Source organism: Toxotes jaculatrix, chromosome 14, assembly GCF_017976425.1.
Source record: "Toxotes jaculatrix isolate fToxJac2 chromosome 14, fToxJac2.pri, whole genome shotgun sequence".
NCBI lineage: Eukaryota > Metazoa > Chordata > Actinopteri > Toxotidae > Toxotes > Toxotes jaculatrix.
In genome coordinates this window covers 8,347,865-8,367,344 of record NC_054407.1, presented here as the reverse complement: position 1 = coordinate 8,367,344, position 19,480 = coordinate 8,347,865, and the positions used below count along the sequence as shown (strand labels likewise).

Here is a 19,480-nt window from a genome sequence, read left to right as displayed (position 1 = left end):
AGTCAGCGCAACTTCAGGCTGTATTGAACATCACTACAGCAAAGTAATACTGAACAGTCTGTTCAGCTGAGCATCTGAGTGAAGCTGGACTGAACAAAGATGCCCAATCAGGGGAATACTAAATGATAAATACTAAATGAGGGGCAATTACTGCAAAATCATCAGACTGCTAAACCAGTAAAGAGCGAGAAACTGAAGAGGTCCCACTCTTTCCGGGTTTTCAGGAACCGCAAAAAGTCTAGGAATTGCCCCTGTCGCTTCTCCCAGAGCTGACATTCCTCATCACACCAGACTCACGCACATTACACAACAAGTACAACTTACAGGTTTTCAGTTAGCCAAGCTCATTAAGGAACTTAAATTAACACAGTATACAAAATAAATATTATTCATGACAAATACAAACAACTCTTGGTAGTAATTGTTTTCAACCTGGTAAACTTGTGGGCATGTAAGATAGAATATAACCTGCTTTATGCAGCTAAAGCTAATAAGTACAAGGTGTGTACAAGAAAAAAAGAATACCAGGTTACAAACAGAATAATAAGACCAAGTTTGTGTTTGTCAAAGCATTAGAAAGAGTAGCCAAGATGATTTTGTGAGTTTCACTTTGTTTTGATCTAGACGACAGTGTGTTTTGCCAGTGGTTTAACCTAAAAGAGGTTTATCCACGTGATAGAGATAAATATTTTTCTCTGGTCCAGTAGTTTATAGTTCTCTGTTTTACACGGACACGTTATATCCACAGATTTTAGGGAGAACATGTTTCTGTCTTTAGGATAACTCTTGACTCCGTGAGAAAGCTTTTGTTTTCTCCACAGAGTGAGACATCGCGTGAGACACAGACGATCTTTGCTGTGGTGGGTGAGACAGCAGTCTCCTGTCAGTGCTACTGCTGCCCTCAGATCTGTGTGTCTCTGTCCGGACCAGCTGCTGAAGAGAAAAGCCATGGCACCTGCAAAGAAGAACAGGGTGTTTGTTATCGGTGTGGGCATGACAAAGGTATTATTCTACATATTTACTGTCTCAGTCCGCAAGACGATATGAGCGAACTTGTGTAAGACTTGAGGCTAGCCCTGTTGGCTAACTCCAGATTGCAGTGCATTGAACATGATCATTATCAAAACGTCAGCTTTTATATTTTAACGTTACAGTTATCTGACAGTTATCTGATGGTGTCCTCGGATGTTTCTGAGTATTTGTCGGTCATTAATTGTGCTCATATTATTTTTACTTCTCCACAACGTCTGTCACAACCGAGAGTATACATTGTAAACAGAAGCTAGCAAAGTTAGCCCAGACAGGGTAACGTTGTAGGTGTTTATGTTTGTATTTGTATTTGTATTTTTTTTTTTTGTCGTCAGTTTTCGTGAATTAGGTTGTTATAAGTTTGGTTAGTTAAATGCTCGACCTACTTTGGTCTAAATTTCGTGTCCCCATGCCAACTTTTACAGTCCATAGTTCATGGACAGCAGAGTTACAAACTGTGCTAAGGGTCATCGCTGCAGCAGGCTGCCAGCGTTATGAACTGTACCTCCACTGCTTCAAGTCCTGCTGAACAACCTCTGGGAACTTAAAGTGAATTTTAAAAAAAAGTGTCCCTCCCCCTCTGTTATAAACTGAGATAATATCTGTTTACTGCATTTATGAGAATATGTTTACACTGCTTCAAGTTCAATTAAGCCTGTTGTCCCTGTCTGACTGATCTGTAGACAGAGCAATGCACAGACTGAAGTGGTGGTATCACCTCCAACACTATACATGTGTAGTGTTGGAGGTGGTGAGCCTATGGGAGGTGGTGCCACCCAGAGTGGGGTTCAAACCCACGACCCTGAGAGATTGAGTCTCATGCTTTACCATCTGAGCTAACCAGACGTCCCGAAGACAAAACGAACAACTAAATTGTTAAAAGAAACAGGCAAAACATATGTAAATAAAACAACACTAATCCATCTGGTCTTTCTTTATGTCGCTGCAGTTTGACAAGCCTGGAGCCCGAGACAACTCTGACTATCCTGATATGGCCAAAGAAGCAGGTGCTTATCTTCACTGAATATGGACATTGTTCAGTCATTCAGAAGATACATTATCTGAACATCTTAATTGGATCTTATCACAGTGTTTCATAACCGTATGTTTGCATCGTGTTTTAGGTCAAAAGGCCTTAGCTGATGCAGGAATCCCATATTCTGCCATTGAACAAGCCTGTGTAGGATATGTCTATGGTAAGACCTTATTGCTGAGTCTCTAATAAACATTTGTTTTGTGTATTATTTACATTTTGGATATTGTCCACTGAGGCTTTAAATACTTGCGATTCCCATGAACATACAGTGTACACTATATACAGCACAATATACTCTATAGACATTACATTTTATAAAGTAAAATTTTTTAATGTTTGAATTTGAAAAGTAATGCAAGGAAAATGATGTGTAACACATATTGCTATCATTAACACCTCACCTCTGACCTTACTCCCTCAGGGGACTCCACATGTGGGCAGAGGGCCATTTATCACGGCCTGGGTCTGTCCGGGATCCCCATCATCAACGTCAACAACAACTGCTCCACAGGCTCCACTGCTCTCTTCATGGCACGGCAGCTGGTCCTGGGAGGTGAGTCAAGGAGGAAGCCTTGAAGGTGATAAACCACCCTCTCCCCATCAGTCTGTGTTTTTAAAAATGAGGATGCAAAAGGTTTGTAGTTTTTGCTCTATAACAGGTATCACAGGATGTGGTCAGAATGAATTCATGGTGGTTTCAGTGAATGTCAATAATGACAGATTTTCACAGCAGGAAAAATGTCCACAGAGACATCTCGCATGAGTTCTGCAGCATAATCCTTTATCTGTAACAGAAACTGTAAAATCTGCTCTTTCATTTTCCTTTGCAGGTCTCGCTGACTGTGTGTTGGCCCTCGGGTTTGAGAAGATGGAGAGAGGCTCCTTGTCCTCAAAGGTACAAAATAACATGAACACTACATGAACACGTCTAACATACAGGTGTTGTTATTCTTGTGTCCACCGCCTGTACTTTTTGCCAGTAGCATGGTTGTTGGTTGTTGATTGGCTGCTGAAAAGAAAGAATATGAAAGTTTCTGTGACATTGCAGCAGAAATAAGACTCCTGCCTTTTAAGAAGGAAACTCAAACAAGCCGAGCAGTTTGTCAAATTAAATTGCTTTCTCTAATTTTCCTTGTAACCAAAACATAAACAATATAGAAAATTAGAAGAATCTGTTGTAATAGAAACAGGCTTTATTACATAAAAATACCTGTTTTTGTTTTAGTATATGGACAGGACCAATCCCATGGACAAGCACATGGAGGTTATGATCAACCGTTATGGGATGGTGGCAGCACCTGCAGCACCACAGATGTTTGGCAACGCTGGCAGGGAGCACATGGAGAAATATGGTAAATGATGCGTGTTACGTAAAAAGAGAAAATGCTGACGTGGTCTAAAACATGAAAGTTATGGTTGTATCTTGAATTGTGTTTTGCAGTTTCACTATATTTGATATGTCAATGTTTTAATCTCTTCAAGGCACGAAACCGGAACACTTTGCTAAAATTGCCTGGAAAAACCACAAGCATTCGACCAACAACCCGTAAGACACAGTTTACAGCTTTATAGAAACAGATTGCTGCTTTCTAGCTTTTTATTTTTCAATTTTATGTTAATGTTTTTGTGTGTGTGTGTACTCATGCAGTTATTCCCAGTTCCAGGAGGAGTACAGTTTGGAGCAGGTGATCAACTCCAGGAAGGTGTTTGATTTCCTGACTCTGCTTCAGTGTTGGTAAGATCCTCACAGATTTATAGTTTGCGTTCAATAAGGAAAATCTCTCAATTGGTCATCAGATACATGTAACCGTGAAAGATTTGTTTGGTCAAGGTGCTGATTCTGATCTAAAAATGAATGATGTTTGTCTCCATTCCTACGTCAACCATGATACCTGGTCCCCACGCGGCGTCTTCTCTCGTCAGCCCGACATCAGATGGTGCTGGAGCAGCAGTTTTGGCCAGCGAGGCCTTTGTCAGGAAACACCACCTGGAGAACCAGGCAGTGGAGATTGTGGCCCAAGAGATGGTGACCGACCTCGCCTCCACGTTTGAAGAAAACAGCTGCATTAAGATGGTAAGAGACGCGGAATGATTTCGCTCATGGATGGTTTGACAGCCGTGGATGAAGCCGGTGTTTATCCTTAAGTGTTTTCTTTGCATGATTAAAAAAACAAACCAGTGAAAATAGTTTCCCCCAGTGAAAGTAAGTTTTTTTTTTTCTGTGCAGGTGGGATACGACATGTCTCAGTTAGCGGCTAAAAAGTGCTTTGAGGTGGCAGGTCTGAAGCCCAGTGACGTTGATGTGGTTGAGCTGCACGACTGCTTCTCAGCCAATGAGCTCATCACATACGAGGCCCTGGGGCTGTGTCAAGAAGGTGAGACTGCAGCTATTAGTCCTTTAAGTCCTTCTTTATCCTCCAGAATTTTGGCAGTTGGAGGATCAAAGCAGGAATGGATAAGTTTTCCACCGTCCTCCATCTGCCTCAATTTAATTTTCTACTTTTGAGAGAACACAAAGATGAAAATTGGCCAGGACTGAGGGGTTTTTTTGCCCCCTATATCGATAAATATACTGAGTATCTGCCAATATTCAAATCGATATTTCCCCTGAATTGTTAAATATAAAATGTGGTGCTCAAACAAGAACCAGTCTTGTGAGAGGATACAGCAATTAGGGATTTTAGCAGTAAACTGATAAAAACCTGTTGCTGCCTAGTACCTAATGTCACACTGACGGATGTGATCCAGATCTAACTAAACCATCCAGATGTTTTCAGGACAGTTGTACATGTGGGGACTAAGGCTGTTTTACCCAAGAGAGATTCAGAGCTACCGGAAAAATGAAGCTCCAACCCAAGTATCTTTATCAGGCCTGGTTCCTGCAACAGGCAGTGGAGAGTGAAAGCTTTCATCCCCACCACTTTGTATTGTTTGATCAGCTGTATTGACACAGTAAATTAGAGTCAAGGGATCCGTCCATATCAGGGAGGATTTGCAGCTACATTATTGCAGCTACATTTATTTAAGATTTAAGATATTAACACCGAAAGTAGCTTTTCTTTAACCAATATTTCTCATTCAGCAGCAGAAAAAATGTCTCTGCTTTCATCGCTTTCCAGACGTGTGCAACACATGTCTCAAACAGCCCAGTATCAGGTCCTATGTAGCGGCACTTAATCCAAATTAGACGAAAAGTGCCTGGGTTTTAGTTTTCGTCCGTAATGTTGCTAAATTGCTGCGATGCAGATGTTTGATCCCCCATTTATGTAATGATGATATTATAATGATAGGGCATAATATAACGGTGCAGCTCTCACTCTGTACTGTTTTGTGATCTTCTTGTGTGTTTCATATTTTCTCCAGGTAAAGCTGGAGAGCTGATTGACAGAGGGGACAACACCTATGGAGGCAAGTTTGTGGTCAACCCCAGTGGCGGTCTCATCTCTAAAGGACATCCTCTGGGCGCCACAGGTATGCCGAGCCTCTGTCATGTACTGTAGAACACAAGTTCACAAATACATAATCCAGTCTGGTTTAGTCAAAATACCAGATCAGGGTCAAAAAACATTTGAAACTCATGTTTATTTTTAGCTTGTCCGGAGCTTGTTTAAGCACATCAGGCTTACTACATTTTGCAGGAGATATAGACAGAGACATGTCCGTGGCTGACCACCAGGTGGCATGTGTGTCACAGTGATGGTTGCCTGGATTGTAACTGGGTAAAAGCGATGCTAAGCCTGCATGTGAGAGAGCAGCCGGCTGTGGCTTTGGCAGGCCTCCCCTGTAATCTGTCCACATATTAAACCGTTGAGGGGTGAGACTGGGCAAACAGTGCAGCTGGCTCACCCAGCCTCTGCAGTAGCGGGCGTCATCTTCTTCTGCACAGATCCAGTATCTCTCATACACATCAAATTCTTCATACTTCATACTCATAGTTACAGCTGCTTTGGTTGGTGTGCACATATGGTGTGAACATACACACACCTTCTCATGAGGGATAACAATACTGTAAACTCCTTTTTCCTTCATTTTGATACAGATTTGTCACTTTCTTGTTTTTCTTTCTTCTTTATTTATGGTTATTGTGTTTATTTTTCTCTCTCTCTCTGACTTCTTTTCTCCACACCCAACAGTCTGAACCATCTATACCCCTCCCCACCACCTCATTATTTTTGCAAGAACTTTCCCCATCCATGTAATCAATGCTCCCTCTATCTCCTGGGTCACTCTCCCAGTGAGTGTGCAAGGGCCCCAGTCAGCTAAGCGCTGTCTGATCCATGGTGTTGCTCCTAATCTTGCTCGGAAAGCCCTGACCTCTTCCCTCAGGAATACTGTGAGCGGAGACATTGACAGCTAATTGACTGACTGAGGCAGGGACCCTCGTCGCAGGAGGTAGTGTGAGCCCCACCACCCCTAAGAGGATGTGATTTTTTATGAGTTGACATAATATCCAGGGACCTTGAGGCATCACCGATGCGAGGCTTTGACTTATGTGATGAATTACAACACACCCTCATGATCATCCTTCGTCACCATGAAAGAGCATTTGTAATTTGCTCTCTTCAGAAGAACTGTGTAGAGGATTTGTGTGACTGTGAGCACTTCCTTTTCGTTGAATATAAATATCTGTGCCTGAGGTAATTTGCAGAGGCTCTTTATTTTTGATAAATCGGTGAACTGGTGAACTCCACAGTAAGTGTTTTAGTTGGCATTTGGACAAAATTGCTGTGACACAAACAAGTCCCAGTGGAGAAGATTAGGAGAGCGCTGCGGAATGTGAAAGACTCACCACGAAGAGGTCTTTACCGTTAAGTCCTTTAGCTCATTGGGATAATGGAGAAATGCAAAAGCTCATTAAGCAGATGGGATGAAATGCTTAGCTATAACGCTAACGCAGGACCTGACCCTGGCGAGATTAGGGAGCGAGTTGTCAGATTAGGAGTCAACTTGTCACCTTTCTCAGTGTGGAAATCGTGTTTTACACTTGCAGAATGCTGGAGTGTCTTCACCTGGTGAGTGTGACTAATCAAGGGATTGAAGCAATACGCTGCGCTTTTTTTTTTTTTTTTTTTTAAGGCCCCTCCCCGACAGAAGATGTATTAACTGCAACTTGAAATGTGGGTCAGAAGTCTGTCTTAACTAAATTTTCCTCTTCTGATTACTGCAGCCCCAAAGACAAAGCTCTTTAGTCAAGGCACTTGTGAAAATTGGAAATCAGTGTCCATAAAAATGGGTCTCTCCAAAAGTCAAGGAACTTTTGGGTGCAGTGGCAGGTGGTGCTCACTGCCTTCGAGCACCACCTTAAGTGCAGACATTTTCACAAGATTAGCACCCAGCTGGTGAACATAGTGGAGCATCTAGCAGCTAAAAAGACAGGTCCCCCCCGGAGAAAACAGAGGTAAAAGAAAAGTGAATATTGGACTTAAATTCATCGGGTGATCAGAAACATAACTCGAGTGATAATGTTGCTTGGTGTCTGTTCGGGACCTGCCAGCGGAAATAAACCGTGTGGTGACAAGTTCATCATATCAACTTAAAAAGTAGTAAAATGTCACTGCTGTATTTACAGCCTGTTACTGTTTCCCCAAAGTGGCAAAAAAGCAGTTAATGTTGGTTTAACTCCTGTTAAAGAACTGCATGCTTTATGAAATGGAAAAACGGAGATGCTTGTTGTTCTGTACCTTAAAACAAAAACCTTCACTAATGCATCTTACCTACTTTTTATATAGCAGTACTTTCCAGGACTGATTGACCTACAAAATGCTAATTTTCCTTTCCTGGAACTGCATTTCAAAGTCTGAAACAATCAACCTTACCTTTTTTTTAAAATTTTATTATACTTCACTGAATAAAGTTTGTGCGATGATGACGATGCATTTTGCAGCTTCGTCAGCATTAAATTATATAGTCACCTCAGCCTCACTCTCTGTCCTTCTGTCCCTCCTTGTGCTCCCTCAGGTCTGGCCCAGTGTGCAGAGCTGTGCTGGCAGCTCAGAGGACAGGCCGGCAAGAGGCAGGTCCCGGGGGCAAAAGTGGCCTTGCAACACAACATTGGCTTAGGAGGAGCTGTGGTCGTTGCTCTCTACAGGATGGGATTCCCACATGGGGCCAGGTGAGCAAGAATTTAACAATGATTTCTTATTAGTTCAGGTAGATGCTTTATATAGTATTACACTGTATTTTTTAACCAATCAACTGGTAGCTAATACACCTGAAGAATAAGGCATGGGAGATCCATTTCTGTATCGTGTGAATATTACAGGTGTGTTCTTTAATCGGTCAGTCTGTGTCCCCTGTGCTGAGGAAAAATTTGTTTTGCAGCCATTTAAAACAAAGATAAAACAGCAGCAAGATAATTCTGTGCATTTATGCGCAATTCTAAGAAACATTTTGTGTCCTGTATTGTTCTTTCCCCTGTTTTGTTATTGACTAACATTTGAACATTGTGTCTTCGACCATTTCCAGTACTCCTCCTCATTATCTGGCTTTGTGCTGTAGATGCAGTACATTGCTTTATCCTCTCTTCCCTTTTCTGCAGAAAAACATCCAGACTGACATAGTTTAGAGCCTCACATGTTATTGAAACATGATGAAATCTCAGGGTTAGGGTTAGGGGTTGTGTGCACTTTGTATCTGTGTTTTTTGTATGTGTGTATCTGTGTTCTTTTTCTTTCCCCCCTCAGGTCGCACTTGGCTGCTGTTCCCACCAGCTCAGGCAGCGGTCTGGAGAGCTTTAAAGTTTACCCTGTCTTCAGAGAGATTGAAAAACATTTAGAGAAGGTATAACAACTTGCTGTCACTAACAAACATCCCTCTCACACTTTAACCTACTTATTCTGTGTTTGATCTTGTGGAATCAGTACGTTTGTATCATATTAAAGGCCTCGGTATCTTCGATTTTCTTTAATCATCTTTTCTTCCTTTCAGTCCACTGTGTTCTAAATTGGGCAAATGTGACCACACGTGTCCATAACTACTTCATAAACGGGTCCATCAAAGCAAAGCGAAGGTGGTTACAGATTACAAACCAACCACAAAGTCTTATCTTCTTTCTTTCTAAAGGCAGTGACCAATTTATGGTCTTTAGTTGCTTTTATTCACTGAAGCCACATACGCTATTGTACCAGCTAAACTGTACTTGAGTTGGATCATAAAAGCAGATGGTTTCAGCGCTGCAGTCTCAGCGCTGTGTAACATATACAACCCTCTTACCATTAAGCGTATATTGAAGTTCAAAGCTACCAAGGATTCACTGGTGTGAACAGTCCGTTGTTTTCTAAAGGCCTAATATGTACAGCTGTAGTGAAGCAGCAACAATTTAAACTTTATTAGTGAATCGCTTTTTAACAAATATAACACACTTGATATATAATGCTTTGTACAAAGGTGAATGACAGCTCTAAATCTGAAACATAACACAAACGCGTGTTAGCTGTATGTAACTGGATGTTGCTTTTACGCTGGGGTCGGCTGAAATTACTTTAAGTCATGTGACATGACGTCTGTTAAAAACATGGTGGATGTACCCTGTGCTTAAAGGCTCATGATTGTGCTTTGACTTGTCAGAAAACATCACAGGGGGCCAGCAATTTTTTGCTAAAGACCACGTTGGAGACAAGTGAGCCTCTGATTTGTCACTGATCAGTCAGTGTTAACCTGCATCTGACAGAGGCTGACGCCTCCCCTCCCCCAAAAACCCTCAGAGTGCAGAGCAGAGCTGCTTTACAGTGATGATGTGTGGGAGTGGTAAGTTGTAAAGTGTGCCGTAGGGCTACTGAAATGCCTTGAAGCCTCAGGTGGCAGGATTATAAATGTGGAGCATGTATTCGGATTCATTTGGATTCCGCTCACTCCAGCAGGCGAGCTTTCACTCTACCCACACTTGCCAACTTAATGTCAAACAATATCTATAATTCTTGATGATAGGTTGTTAGACTTAAGTTTCAGTTTCAGCTCCGAGTGTTGGTTACATTTCTCGAGAGCGGACATGATCGTGTGCCTCTCCACTCCAATTCTTGCCCAGGATGATTTGATTTATTTGGAGATGTTCCTTTCAAAAAAAAACAAAGTGGGTGAGTGTTTCCACTGAGTGTTGTAGATACTGTTTTTTTTTTTGTGATTTTGATTAGGTGAAGATAATCAGGTATTCACAGCCCTGAACCCCAGGTATAATCAGGTATTCTCCCCCCTGTGAATAAGATGCCATCAGGTCAGCACTGGTGAGGCAAAATGTACTTTCACACTGTGGTGAAATGTGAGCAGTACAAAGAAAAAAAAAGAAAGAAAGAAAAGCTGTATACACAATGGATGAACAATATTTCCCTTAATGAGAAGTCAGCCTCTCTGCCTCTTTCAGACTGGCTGAACAATGGAGAGATTCACTTTTTTTGTGGCTCAAAGTTCAGTCAGATGGAACTGAATAATTGTGAGAGGCATAAATGCTTAAAGATTGTGAAGTGAGGACTCAGTTGGCTCTTAAAACATTTACACTTCCACAGTTTCAGTCAGATTAGCTCTTGTATGTTATTTTAGTTTGCGGTATATGTACAGCAGTATCGTACATTTTTACTGAGGTGATTATTTTCTGAGATTAAACCATGTAACTTGTATTTAAATTATTCAAGAAGACCGTCCACATAATAATGGATGTCTGTGGTACTGAATTTGAAATAGTGGGGAATTACAGGCTGTCCACAGCCATTATACTGCAATTTTATATAACATGTCATGGAACTCAAAAGCCTTCTCGACTCCCTGCAGGAAGGAGAGCAGCTTGTCAAGAAGATTGGTGGAGTGTTTGCATTTAAAGTGAAGAGTGGACCAGATGGGAAGGAGGCGACTTGGGTTGTTGATGTGAAAAGTGGCAAAGGTTCTGTCACCAATGACCCGAGTAAGTATCTGTCACAGAGGCGAGGCAACTCTGCTGTCAAGTCCGAATGTTATTTGTTATTTTATGTTTATAAATGTTTTTTTTTTTGTGGCAGCAGTGGGATTTGAAGCTTCATTTTTAAAATTTATTTTTATCCTGGGCCTTATCCTCATGAATGATGTATTCAGCACAATACGACTTCACTCAAAGAGTTAATGGATTCTCAGAAATTCTGCTTTTAATACGAGCGAAGAAATCGCTGTCGGTCAGAATGAATTGGCGGTTAAAACATCATGTCAGGTTTTACATTGGACGGCTGAAGTTCTAGTGAGCTACTGGTATGTAAATCTCACGTAGCTGAAATTTCGAACACATTACTCATTTCCATAACTTTGAAATGGCTCCTCTGATGGATTCTAAGTGATAATGCTGCTGCGGCAGATATCAAAACATGAAATTAATTAGAAACTCCCAACTGGGGGGGGGGGGGGGGGAGAGCAACTCACAAACACACACACACAATCTCTGAGAGAACAGTCTGTTTCATCCATTTGATGTCCCGCTCCGGTCAAAAGTGAGTTTTGCTTATTTTTCACTTTGAGCTTCACTGTGCAGAATGGTGTATGGGCAGAGTTTGACAGTAGAAGGCTGTTCATCTGCTGAAGGGCGAAAGCTTCTCCCTGCTCACCTTAAAATGTGAGTTTAGCACTGAGTCAGTTCATTATACGACTCTTCTCTAGTTGTGATAATGTTACACAACAACAACAACATCACTGAATAGTTTTATCAAAAAAATAAAGCAAGAAGCAAACACGACACCTCACCAAGTGTTATTAACGTCCTGCTTGTTGACTGGTCCCAGTCGCTCTCAGTTATTTCTAACAATCTCGTCTTTAAAGCAACTGACTCAGGAGAATTTGGGGAAATGAAATGAATCATGGTATTATCCTGCAGTTGTCCCTTGGCACTGCATTGAGTGATGTTTAGCAAAAGTTGTTGTTGTTTGTTATTTTTGCATTTAATGGAAATAATGCAAATTTAGCTAACACACATACGTGACATAGAGATCAGTACGTTTACAGTTCGTATACTGTATACTGTACGGTCTATAACTGTGGTTAATACTGACTTTTAAAGCTTGTTCACTTTTTGAGTCGAAGAGGCACTGATGTAACATTTTTTTAGGATTGTAGGACTGCGAGGATTGCTCATCACAATCACTAATTCACAACACACACATCTCTACAGAAAAAACCCCCAAAACAAAACATGTTTTCATCTGATTTCTCCATTAGATGCCTCAAGCACATTGATTAATCATCATCATGCCCGAGGTGGACATCATGCTTCTTTTTATAATGATGGAAAAAGTTGTATTCTGCTTTTTAACAGGCTGATAGTGGCACTCAGAGATTTTGTCCTGAAAAGCCACAGAACACAGCAGGACTGATGCTTAGTCAGAATAGAGAAAACATTATTGTGAATTGTTGCTTCACTGAAAGAAAGTGCAGTGGGCACATATAGCATGTTTTGCACTAATGGAAAGTTTCATAATGCCAGGTCTACCCTGGAGTGCTGTCTCTTAAGAGAAATGTCATTTTCTCCCCTCTCTCTTCTCTCTCTCTCTCTCTCTCTCTCTCTCTCTCTCTCTCTCTCTCTCTCTCTCTCTCTCGCTCTCTTTCTCTCTCTCTATATATATATATACGCACACACACACACATATGTATATAAGTTCTCAAGTTCTCATGTTTTTTTTTCTTTCAGATAAAAAGGCAGACTGCACCTTGGCCATGAATGACGAGGATCTTCTGCATATGATGACAGGAAAGCTGAACCCTCAAATGGTATGTGCTTACAGCTGTAAGCATTGAGTCATATAGACTGACAGGTCATTGACTGGCCATTTTTTTGTGAACATCATCTTGCGTCGGCAGCTCCACATGGACCCACGTGGAGAAATCAAACTTTTACAACTGACCGCAAGCCATACGGCACTTTACTGCACCTTATGGCTCACAGCTCACAGGTGTATGAACGTTATGAGCATTATTAGTCGAGACTGCAACCTGAAGTCATAAATATTGATGAACAGACAGAAAATGTGAAAAAGTCCCCCCCCCCATAATATTACAGGAGTATAGTTTCTGAGCGGCCATTACCTTTCACTTACTTTTAATTGGGGACCTAAAATACATGGAGTAGGACACAAAGCCCGACACACTGCTGTTTTAGCTCCTTTTCACTTTCTGATAATACCCTGCTGCTGTCCCTTGCATCCCATTCCAGTGAACTGAACCATCAACTAAGGTTGTAACACCTGCTTTCACTTGATGATGCACATACATGTTTCCGTGGTTACAAAGTGTGGTAAATACAGGCTGTGCTGTACAGTGTTTATACAGATTGTGACATTGCTTTCATAACAGTTCATGATCAGCAGATGGATTTGATAGTAGTTTTTTTTTTCTGCTAAAGTCCCATATTTTCTATCATAAAATCCTGTGGTTGGTTTGTTTTGCTTTCACAGCACAAATTAACTGCACCAGATTCAGCTTGGAAGCAAATCAGGTTTCTGGGCAGCCAGTCCATCTGTTGTTTCTTCCCCTCGACATGCATTGCTGAGAGCGGTCTATTGTCTAGAGAGAGTTAAATACATGTCTGTGTTAGATTATTTCCTGTGTTTACCAGCTTAATCCAGTTTAACTGTTTTTGTATCAGCACACTTTGAGGGTGTCGGTAATTCTTAAAGCAACAGGAAACTCTCAGTCCTTATACATAGGTGGTAATTCTGCTGTAATTCTGATGTTGTTTAGATAAAGCATAACATTTTGAGTTGCTTAAAAGTGTTAAATTAAAACGACCCCAGTTTGAAATCAGAAGAACTGAAGGTAGGTTTTTAAAGTGTTCGTTAAACGTGTTCTACCAGCTATAAGTCTTTCTTGAAACTGAACCAGTAGGATATGATGATATGTTTTTTTCTGTTTTCCCATTAAATGTAGGCTTTCAGTAGTTTTCATTTTCAGTGCACCAGAGATGCATTTTTCAGTGACCAAAGTATTACAGTTACAAGTTGACTTTTTGTCTTTATTCCCTTCTCTTTTCTCTCCGTCTCCGCAGGCGTTCTTTAAAGGGAAGCTGAAGGTCACTGGAAACATGGCCATGGCTATGAAGCTGCAAAACCTCCAGGTTATATCAGGCAAGGCTAAGCTGTGAGCTTTTTGTTCCCCGAGCAACATTTGAAGGGCGAAGGAAAACTCGTTTTCTCCTGTTGAAATTGTAATTTCGCTAATCAACAGACCTCACATAATGTATTAATAATGTGTTTGATTTTGAGAGGCAGTTCAATTCCAGCTGCTACTTTGATATCACAGCACTCTGCATAGTGTGCGCAGAATGGCCTATGTACACGTTGTTGGCTCTAGACCCATCATCTCTAAGTCTGATATGAATTCTGAAGCATCCAGTGAGTCTATAGGAGCCGTTTGCTCGTGGAAAATTAAAAAATGTGAGAAGCTACACTGTTTGATTGTCAAAATGTGCCTCTGACGTCCGTCTATAGAATTAAAGCTGTGGTTTAAAGCCATTTTGGGCCTATACCATTTTGATAGATAATTTTGTAAAGAATAAACATCTGTAAATTAATGAAATAATCTTAGTTTTTTTTTTTTTCTTAATAAATCCTTCACTGACAATAACAACTTCTGGAGTGTTTTTCCCCATAAAGTAGGCCTGATCAATAATATAAATAATTCTATTAATATTTTTTGTAGTTCATCATATTGTGAGCTGAATTATTATCAAGCCTACACAGAGAAAGCAGCCTAATAAAAATCTGAACTTGTATGCGTTCGCTCTTGTTGTTTGAGGAAGTTCTTCAGTTCTGGCACAAACAGAATCACTTGTGTTGACCAGGTTTCCTGATGTAACAAAGCACCTCTAAAACCTGACAGCTAGTTGTACCAGTGAGCCTCAGCAAAGAGCAGTGCCCAGTACACTTATTGAACAGTGTCAGTACAAGGTTATGGCTGGAGCAAAACAAAACTCTCTGCTGGGCTGAGTTTGATATTTCCTTGTGTGGAGTGACAACGTTGGAGCCTAGATGCCAGATATCAATGCTGCATCGATGCCGTACATATTCTACGTTATTAATTCCATGGGAGTTAGGTGACTGACTTAGCTCTAAAATATTTACACTGTAATGTTACTGGAAACTTTAGTTGTGTCTTGTTTTGCTCCAGAATTCTTTTTAGATTTTCACAAGGGTAAAGTAGTGTGAGGGTCATTTCAGGGTTTATCAAGAAATCTTGAAGAGAAAACTAAATCATTGACCTGCTGGTTTAACATTTTTGAGACTTCACCAGGTTTAGTTATTTGGAAAAAGTCTGTCATACTTCTGTTTGGATTAACCATTTCCAAAAACCAGATTTAAAAGAAAATACTGCACATGACAGCGTCATTGCTGTTTAAACGTGGTATTGCATTACTCATGCATATACCCATCCACTACAGCAGAGGTGTCCAAACTGTCCCACAAAGGACCGTGTGGCTGCAGGTGTTTGTTGCAACCAATCAAGAGCACGCAGTTTGACCAATTGACTGTCTGAGGATCACTTGATTAAATGAGTGAAGTCTGGTGTGCTGCTGCTTGGTTGAAACAAAGACCTGCAGCCACACAGCCCTTTGTGGAACAGTTTGGACACCTCTGCACTACAGCCTCAGGCTCATAACTACAGCACAGTTCTCTAATTTTCACTGGTTAGAATTCAAACAAAGGGATATCAGTTATCTCTGTTTTTGTGCCCCACTTCCCTCATTCTCCATTTGTCCATTTATTATTTTCACACTTCATCCCCAGACCTCTCCCTGTTGGCCTCACTCACACCCACCCACCACTGTGCACCTCCTGCCAGATCCAGCCTGTGTTCATAATTGCTCCTATCCGGCCAACTCCCTTCAGGCCCCCCCCCCCCCGACCCCATCCTGTCCGTGTGCCAGGTGGCCGGCTGGCCAAATGGTAATATTCAGTGGTTGCACAGGCTGCATGGTGTCCTGCCTGTCTCACTGACCATTAGCAGTGGGATAATGGGTCTTGCAGATACACTGCAACAAGCGCTGTGTGAAGGGGTGGGATGAGGCAAAGTGGTGTTAGCTGAGGATTTCCAGGCTTGGTTCACCTCAAGTCAACTTTAGAAGCTTAGTCTGCGCTTGAATAGAAACTTTTGCTCAAAGTTTTCCTAGAAAGTAAAATCAAAGTATGTATTGGACACAGTGCATTTGAATAAGACCCATCTGTTCTGCAAAGGCCTGGTCTTTGACATTGGCTCGGTGGATGACCTGCCTATAACTACTTCTGAGAAAATATGTCCTGCATCTGCAAACATGACAGTTGTAGGTGACTGACACTCTGGTGCAGAGAGGCATATAGACATACAGTAAACACAAGTCAGTGTACGGAGCTGGCTGCATAGACCGAGGAGACGAAGTTTAATTTAAATCATTAAACAAATACATGTTCTGTCTTCTATCAAATAGCATAATATTTATACAGAACCACAGGGGAGCTGTATGATATATTTTCTCTGTCTTATGAGTTTTATCATCACTTCAGCCTTTAACAACAATATAATTCAATACTTTCCAGACCGTTTTTTTAAACTTCTCTGGCACTTGTAAAGACAGCTAGTTGCAAATGACCTTGCCTTTTTGAGGCATCTTTAAAATTAAAAAATGAGTCACATTAAGGACATTAGCGCTGGTTATACCACTGAACTGAATTGAACATGTGTATTTTATTGCTCATGTGTTCAGCTTTGAATTTGCAAAAACACACAACACACAAAACACACAACATTTAATGCTTAAATGTTTTTTTTTTACAAGATGGTGATTTCCAGTCTATATCATGTTATTGTTTATGTGATAAATGCTATAATGTAAGACTTATCATGCATCCCGCTCCTCTAAAACACACACTATTATGTTCACTTGATATTGGGATACTTTGATTATGACTGAAATTCATCCTATTTTCTCACAATATTTTAAAATATAAAGTTTGTGTGCATATTGGACTCTAGAGTGGGCTCACATTCTGTGACCAGCAAAATGAAATCTTTCTTTATGAGACTCAAAAAACTGTTGAGGAACTAGACATGTCTGTGCTGTCTAGCTTCACTGATAGTTAAAGTTACCAAATAAATAAGTAGATATTAAAAAAAAAAAAAAATGCTGTCTTCTTTTCACGCATACATGGGAGAAATGTCAGGGATTATTTATGTACCTTTACAGATGTGGTCACCTTGAATAAAACAGGTAAAGCTTTCTTTTACAGACTTCTACACTCTGGACACTGTGCACGCAATTCCTGTAATTTGTTCTCTGGGGTTGCCTTGGTGATGGTGTTTCTCTGACATTTATAACCCAGTCTTGTTCCAAGGCTGCTCCTGTTGCTCCTGCTCAAAGCTTTCTCTTTAAATCAGCAGAGGAACTAGTGAAATTACATCTTATAGAGTACCTCAAAGCCAAGCCCATTCTATCGGCCTGTGACCTTGGTATTTATGTAACTTGATGTGTTTGGTGCAGTCAGAAGACTATATATATATTATATATTTGCTTTTGTGGGCTTTTGTAAGTGCATTTCTGTTTAGTTTTTTTTTTTTTTTTATTGAATGCCCTTATTATAAACATGTTAAAATCTGCAAATGTAAAATATGTGATACCTGCAAAATAAATATACTTACAAGTATCTTGAATAGGACAAAAATAGACTATATTTTTTTCTTTTTTTTGGACAAACGACTAGTGAGGAAAGATTTTTGGCGTACAAAAGTCTTGAAATCACTTACTGATAAAGTCATCTTTAGAGTGGATGTAAGTGCGATAGGGCAAATCAACATGGACAATTTACCAGAGCCACATTTAGACATTCGTGCTCCCGAAGGTACATGACTTGGATGGACCCAGTCCTCAGCGGTAATCTTTTAAATCTCCTCTCTTTACACATTTAACCCCTCAGTTGGCTTAGGTTTGCATTGTGGTTTATTAAAGTTTGAATTGGACATTAGTTCAGGTGAATAAATAAACAGCTGCATTTTCTGTGTCCCTTTAAGAGAGGAAATGCCACTTCACTTCAGATTTCTAAATTAAGCGTTAAATATTTATTCACTTTGCAGTTTTTATTCCCTGAAAGGTCATATACTTGAACTTTTACTGCATTTGCAGTTCAAGTAATTCAAATCTCATGTCATAAAACCATTAAAAAATTACTCAAACAGTATGCTATTTGTATATTTTTGATATATTTTCTCATTTCTGAATGTTTTCTTTTTTACAGAGTTGGTACATTTTTATAAATTTTAGACTACAGTAAAACATTTGTCTTTACAAATACAGTATGGCAGCTTTTGAAACATACTGACATGGTAGTAAAATCTACATTTTTTAAACTTTTGAAATACATACATGTACAGCATATATCACATACATATGGACAGAGTTCAGAGTGTGACCTGTTATTGTCGTCTTGTGTTGTTTTGTCTCACCTGTTTCAGCCTACATTTCTTAGCGTTCTGGTCCCGTGTGCTTCTCCTTTGGTCGTTTAAGGCAAAGAGGGAATACAATGGGGTGCAAAGACAACTGGACATGACTTCAACACAAGGGCAAACACTTGTCTTCATTTTCATTTTGATCTTCATCATCCCTGTGCCTTGATTCTGGCAGTGGCTATACAGTGCTGCAGGTATGAGGCAGAGTACCTACTTTCAGGACAACAAGGCAGTGAAGACAAGTGTAAGGAAAGGTGTTGCTGCGTAAATCTGGGAAATTGCAATGAATCTAATTTCATTCCCTAAAAATCTGAGAGGTTTGTTTCTCAAATATGAACCACACATTTGCGTATGTGTGTTCAAATGAAGGTTTCTCATTATAGTTTAATTATCTTGTTTTGTCCCATTTTGTCTCTTTGATGTGCGCTTTATTGAGTTAGTGGCTCTATTGGAAAAACACTCCAAACAGGCAACATTTTGCCTAGGTTTGATTATAGAGAACATAATCACCAAAAAAATAAAAAATTCCAATCAATAAAATGGTAAAAACATATCAAACCAGACTGAATAAAAAGAGATATGAGTGAATGTTTTGTGGGTTTTTTTTTTTTTTACACAGTCCACGGAGGGGTAGGTTCCTTTAATTAAATCTGACATTAGCTATTGCGTTCTTCTTTTCCGCTCCTTTGAGATGGGCTGACTCACTGATTGGTTTAAAGTGTTTCAGCCAGAGCAGCACACTGTCACTCCTGGTACCGAATAATACATCTGATAAATATGTACACTCATAAACATACACAATCAATTGTGGGTCATCATTTAGGTTATGTAGAAAAAATTGTCTTTTTTTTCCTGCATTCATCCGCTCTGGGCTGTTCTCCTTCTCGGAGGAGAAAAACATGTGAACTTAGTCACCTCAGCTCTTTAATTTGTCTTCCTCTCCTGTTGGCCCTGTAGCTGTGGATGTGCCTGTAGCTGTTGGGGGGGGGGGGGCATCTGCTT

At 40.4% G+C, this 19,480-nt stretch overlaps 1 protein-coding gene across 1 annotated transcript; it reads left to right on the top strand.

Moving 5' to 3' along the window:
- The first annotated feature begins 856 nt into the window (after positions 1 to 856).
- Positions 857 to 14,629, top strand: scp2a (sterol carrier protein 2a). The gene is made up of 16 exons (XM_041054677.1): positions 857 to 1,002; positions 1,979 to 2,036; positions 2,154 to 2,225; positions 2,487 to 2,618; positions 2,896 to 2,960; positions 3,291 to 3,417; positions 3,548 to 3,611; positions 3,714 to 3,800; positions 3,989 to 4,139; positions 4,293 to 4,440; positions 5,429 to 5,536; positions 8,024 to 8,177; positions 8,749 to 8,845; positions 10,826 to 10,955; positions 12,699 to 12,778; positions 14,052 to 14,629. The coding sequence occupies exons 1-16, from the start codon at positions 949 to 951 to the stop codon at positions 14,145 to 14,147; spliced, it is 1,623 nt and encodes a 540-aa protein (XP_040910611.1). The 5' UTR covers positions 857 to 948; the 3' UTR covers positions 14,148 to 14,629.
- The last annotated feature ends 4,851 nt before the right edge of the window (positions 14,630 to 19,480 follow it).

Excerpts from the sequence above, each read along its gene's own strand:
- scp2a (XM_041054677.1), top strand. The coding sequence starts at position 949 with ATGGCACCTGCAAAGAAGAACAGGGTGTTTGTTATCGGTGTGGGCATG. Across the intron at positions 2,037-2,153 it reads TGATATGGCCAAAGAAGCAG|GTCAAAAGGCCTTAGCTGAT; the intron begins GTGCTTATCTTC and ends ATCGTGTTTTAG. Across the intron at positions 2,226-2,486 it reads CTGTGTAGGATATGTCTATG|GGGACTCCACATGTGGGCAG; the intron begins GTAAGACCTTAT and ends TTACTCCCTCAG.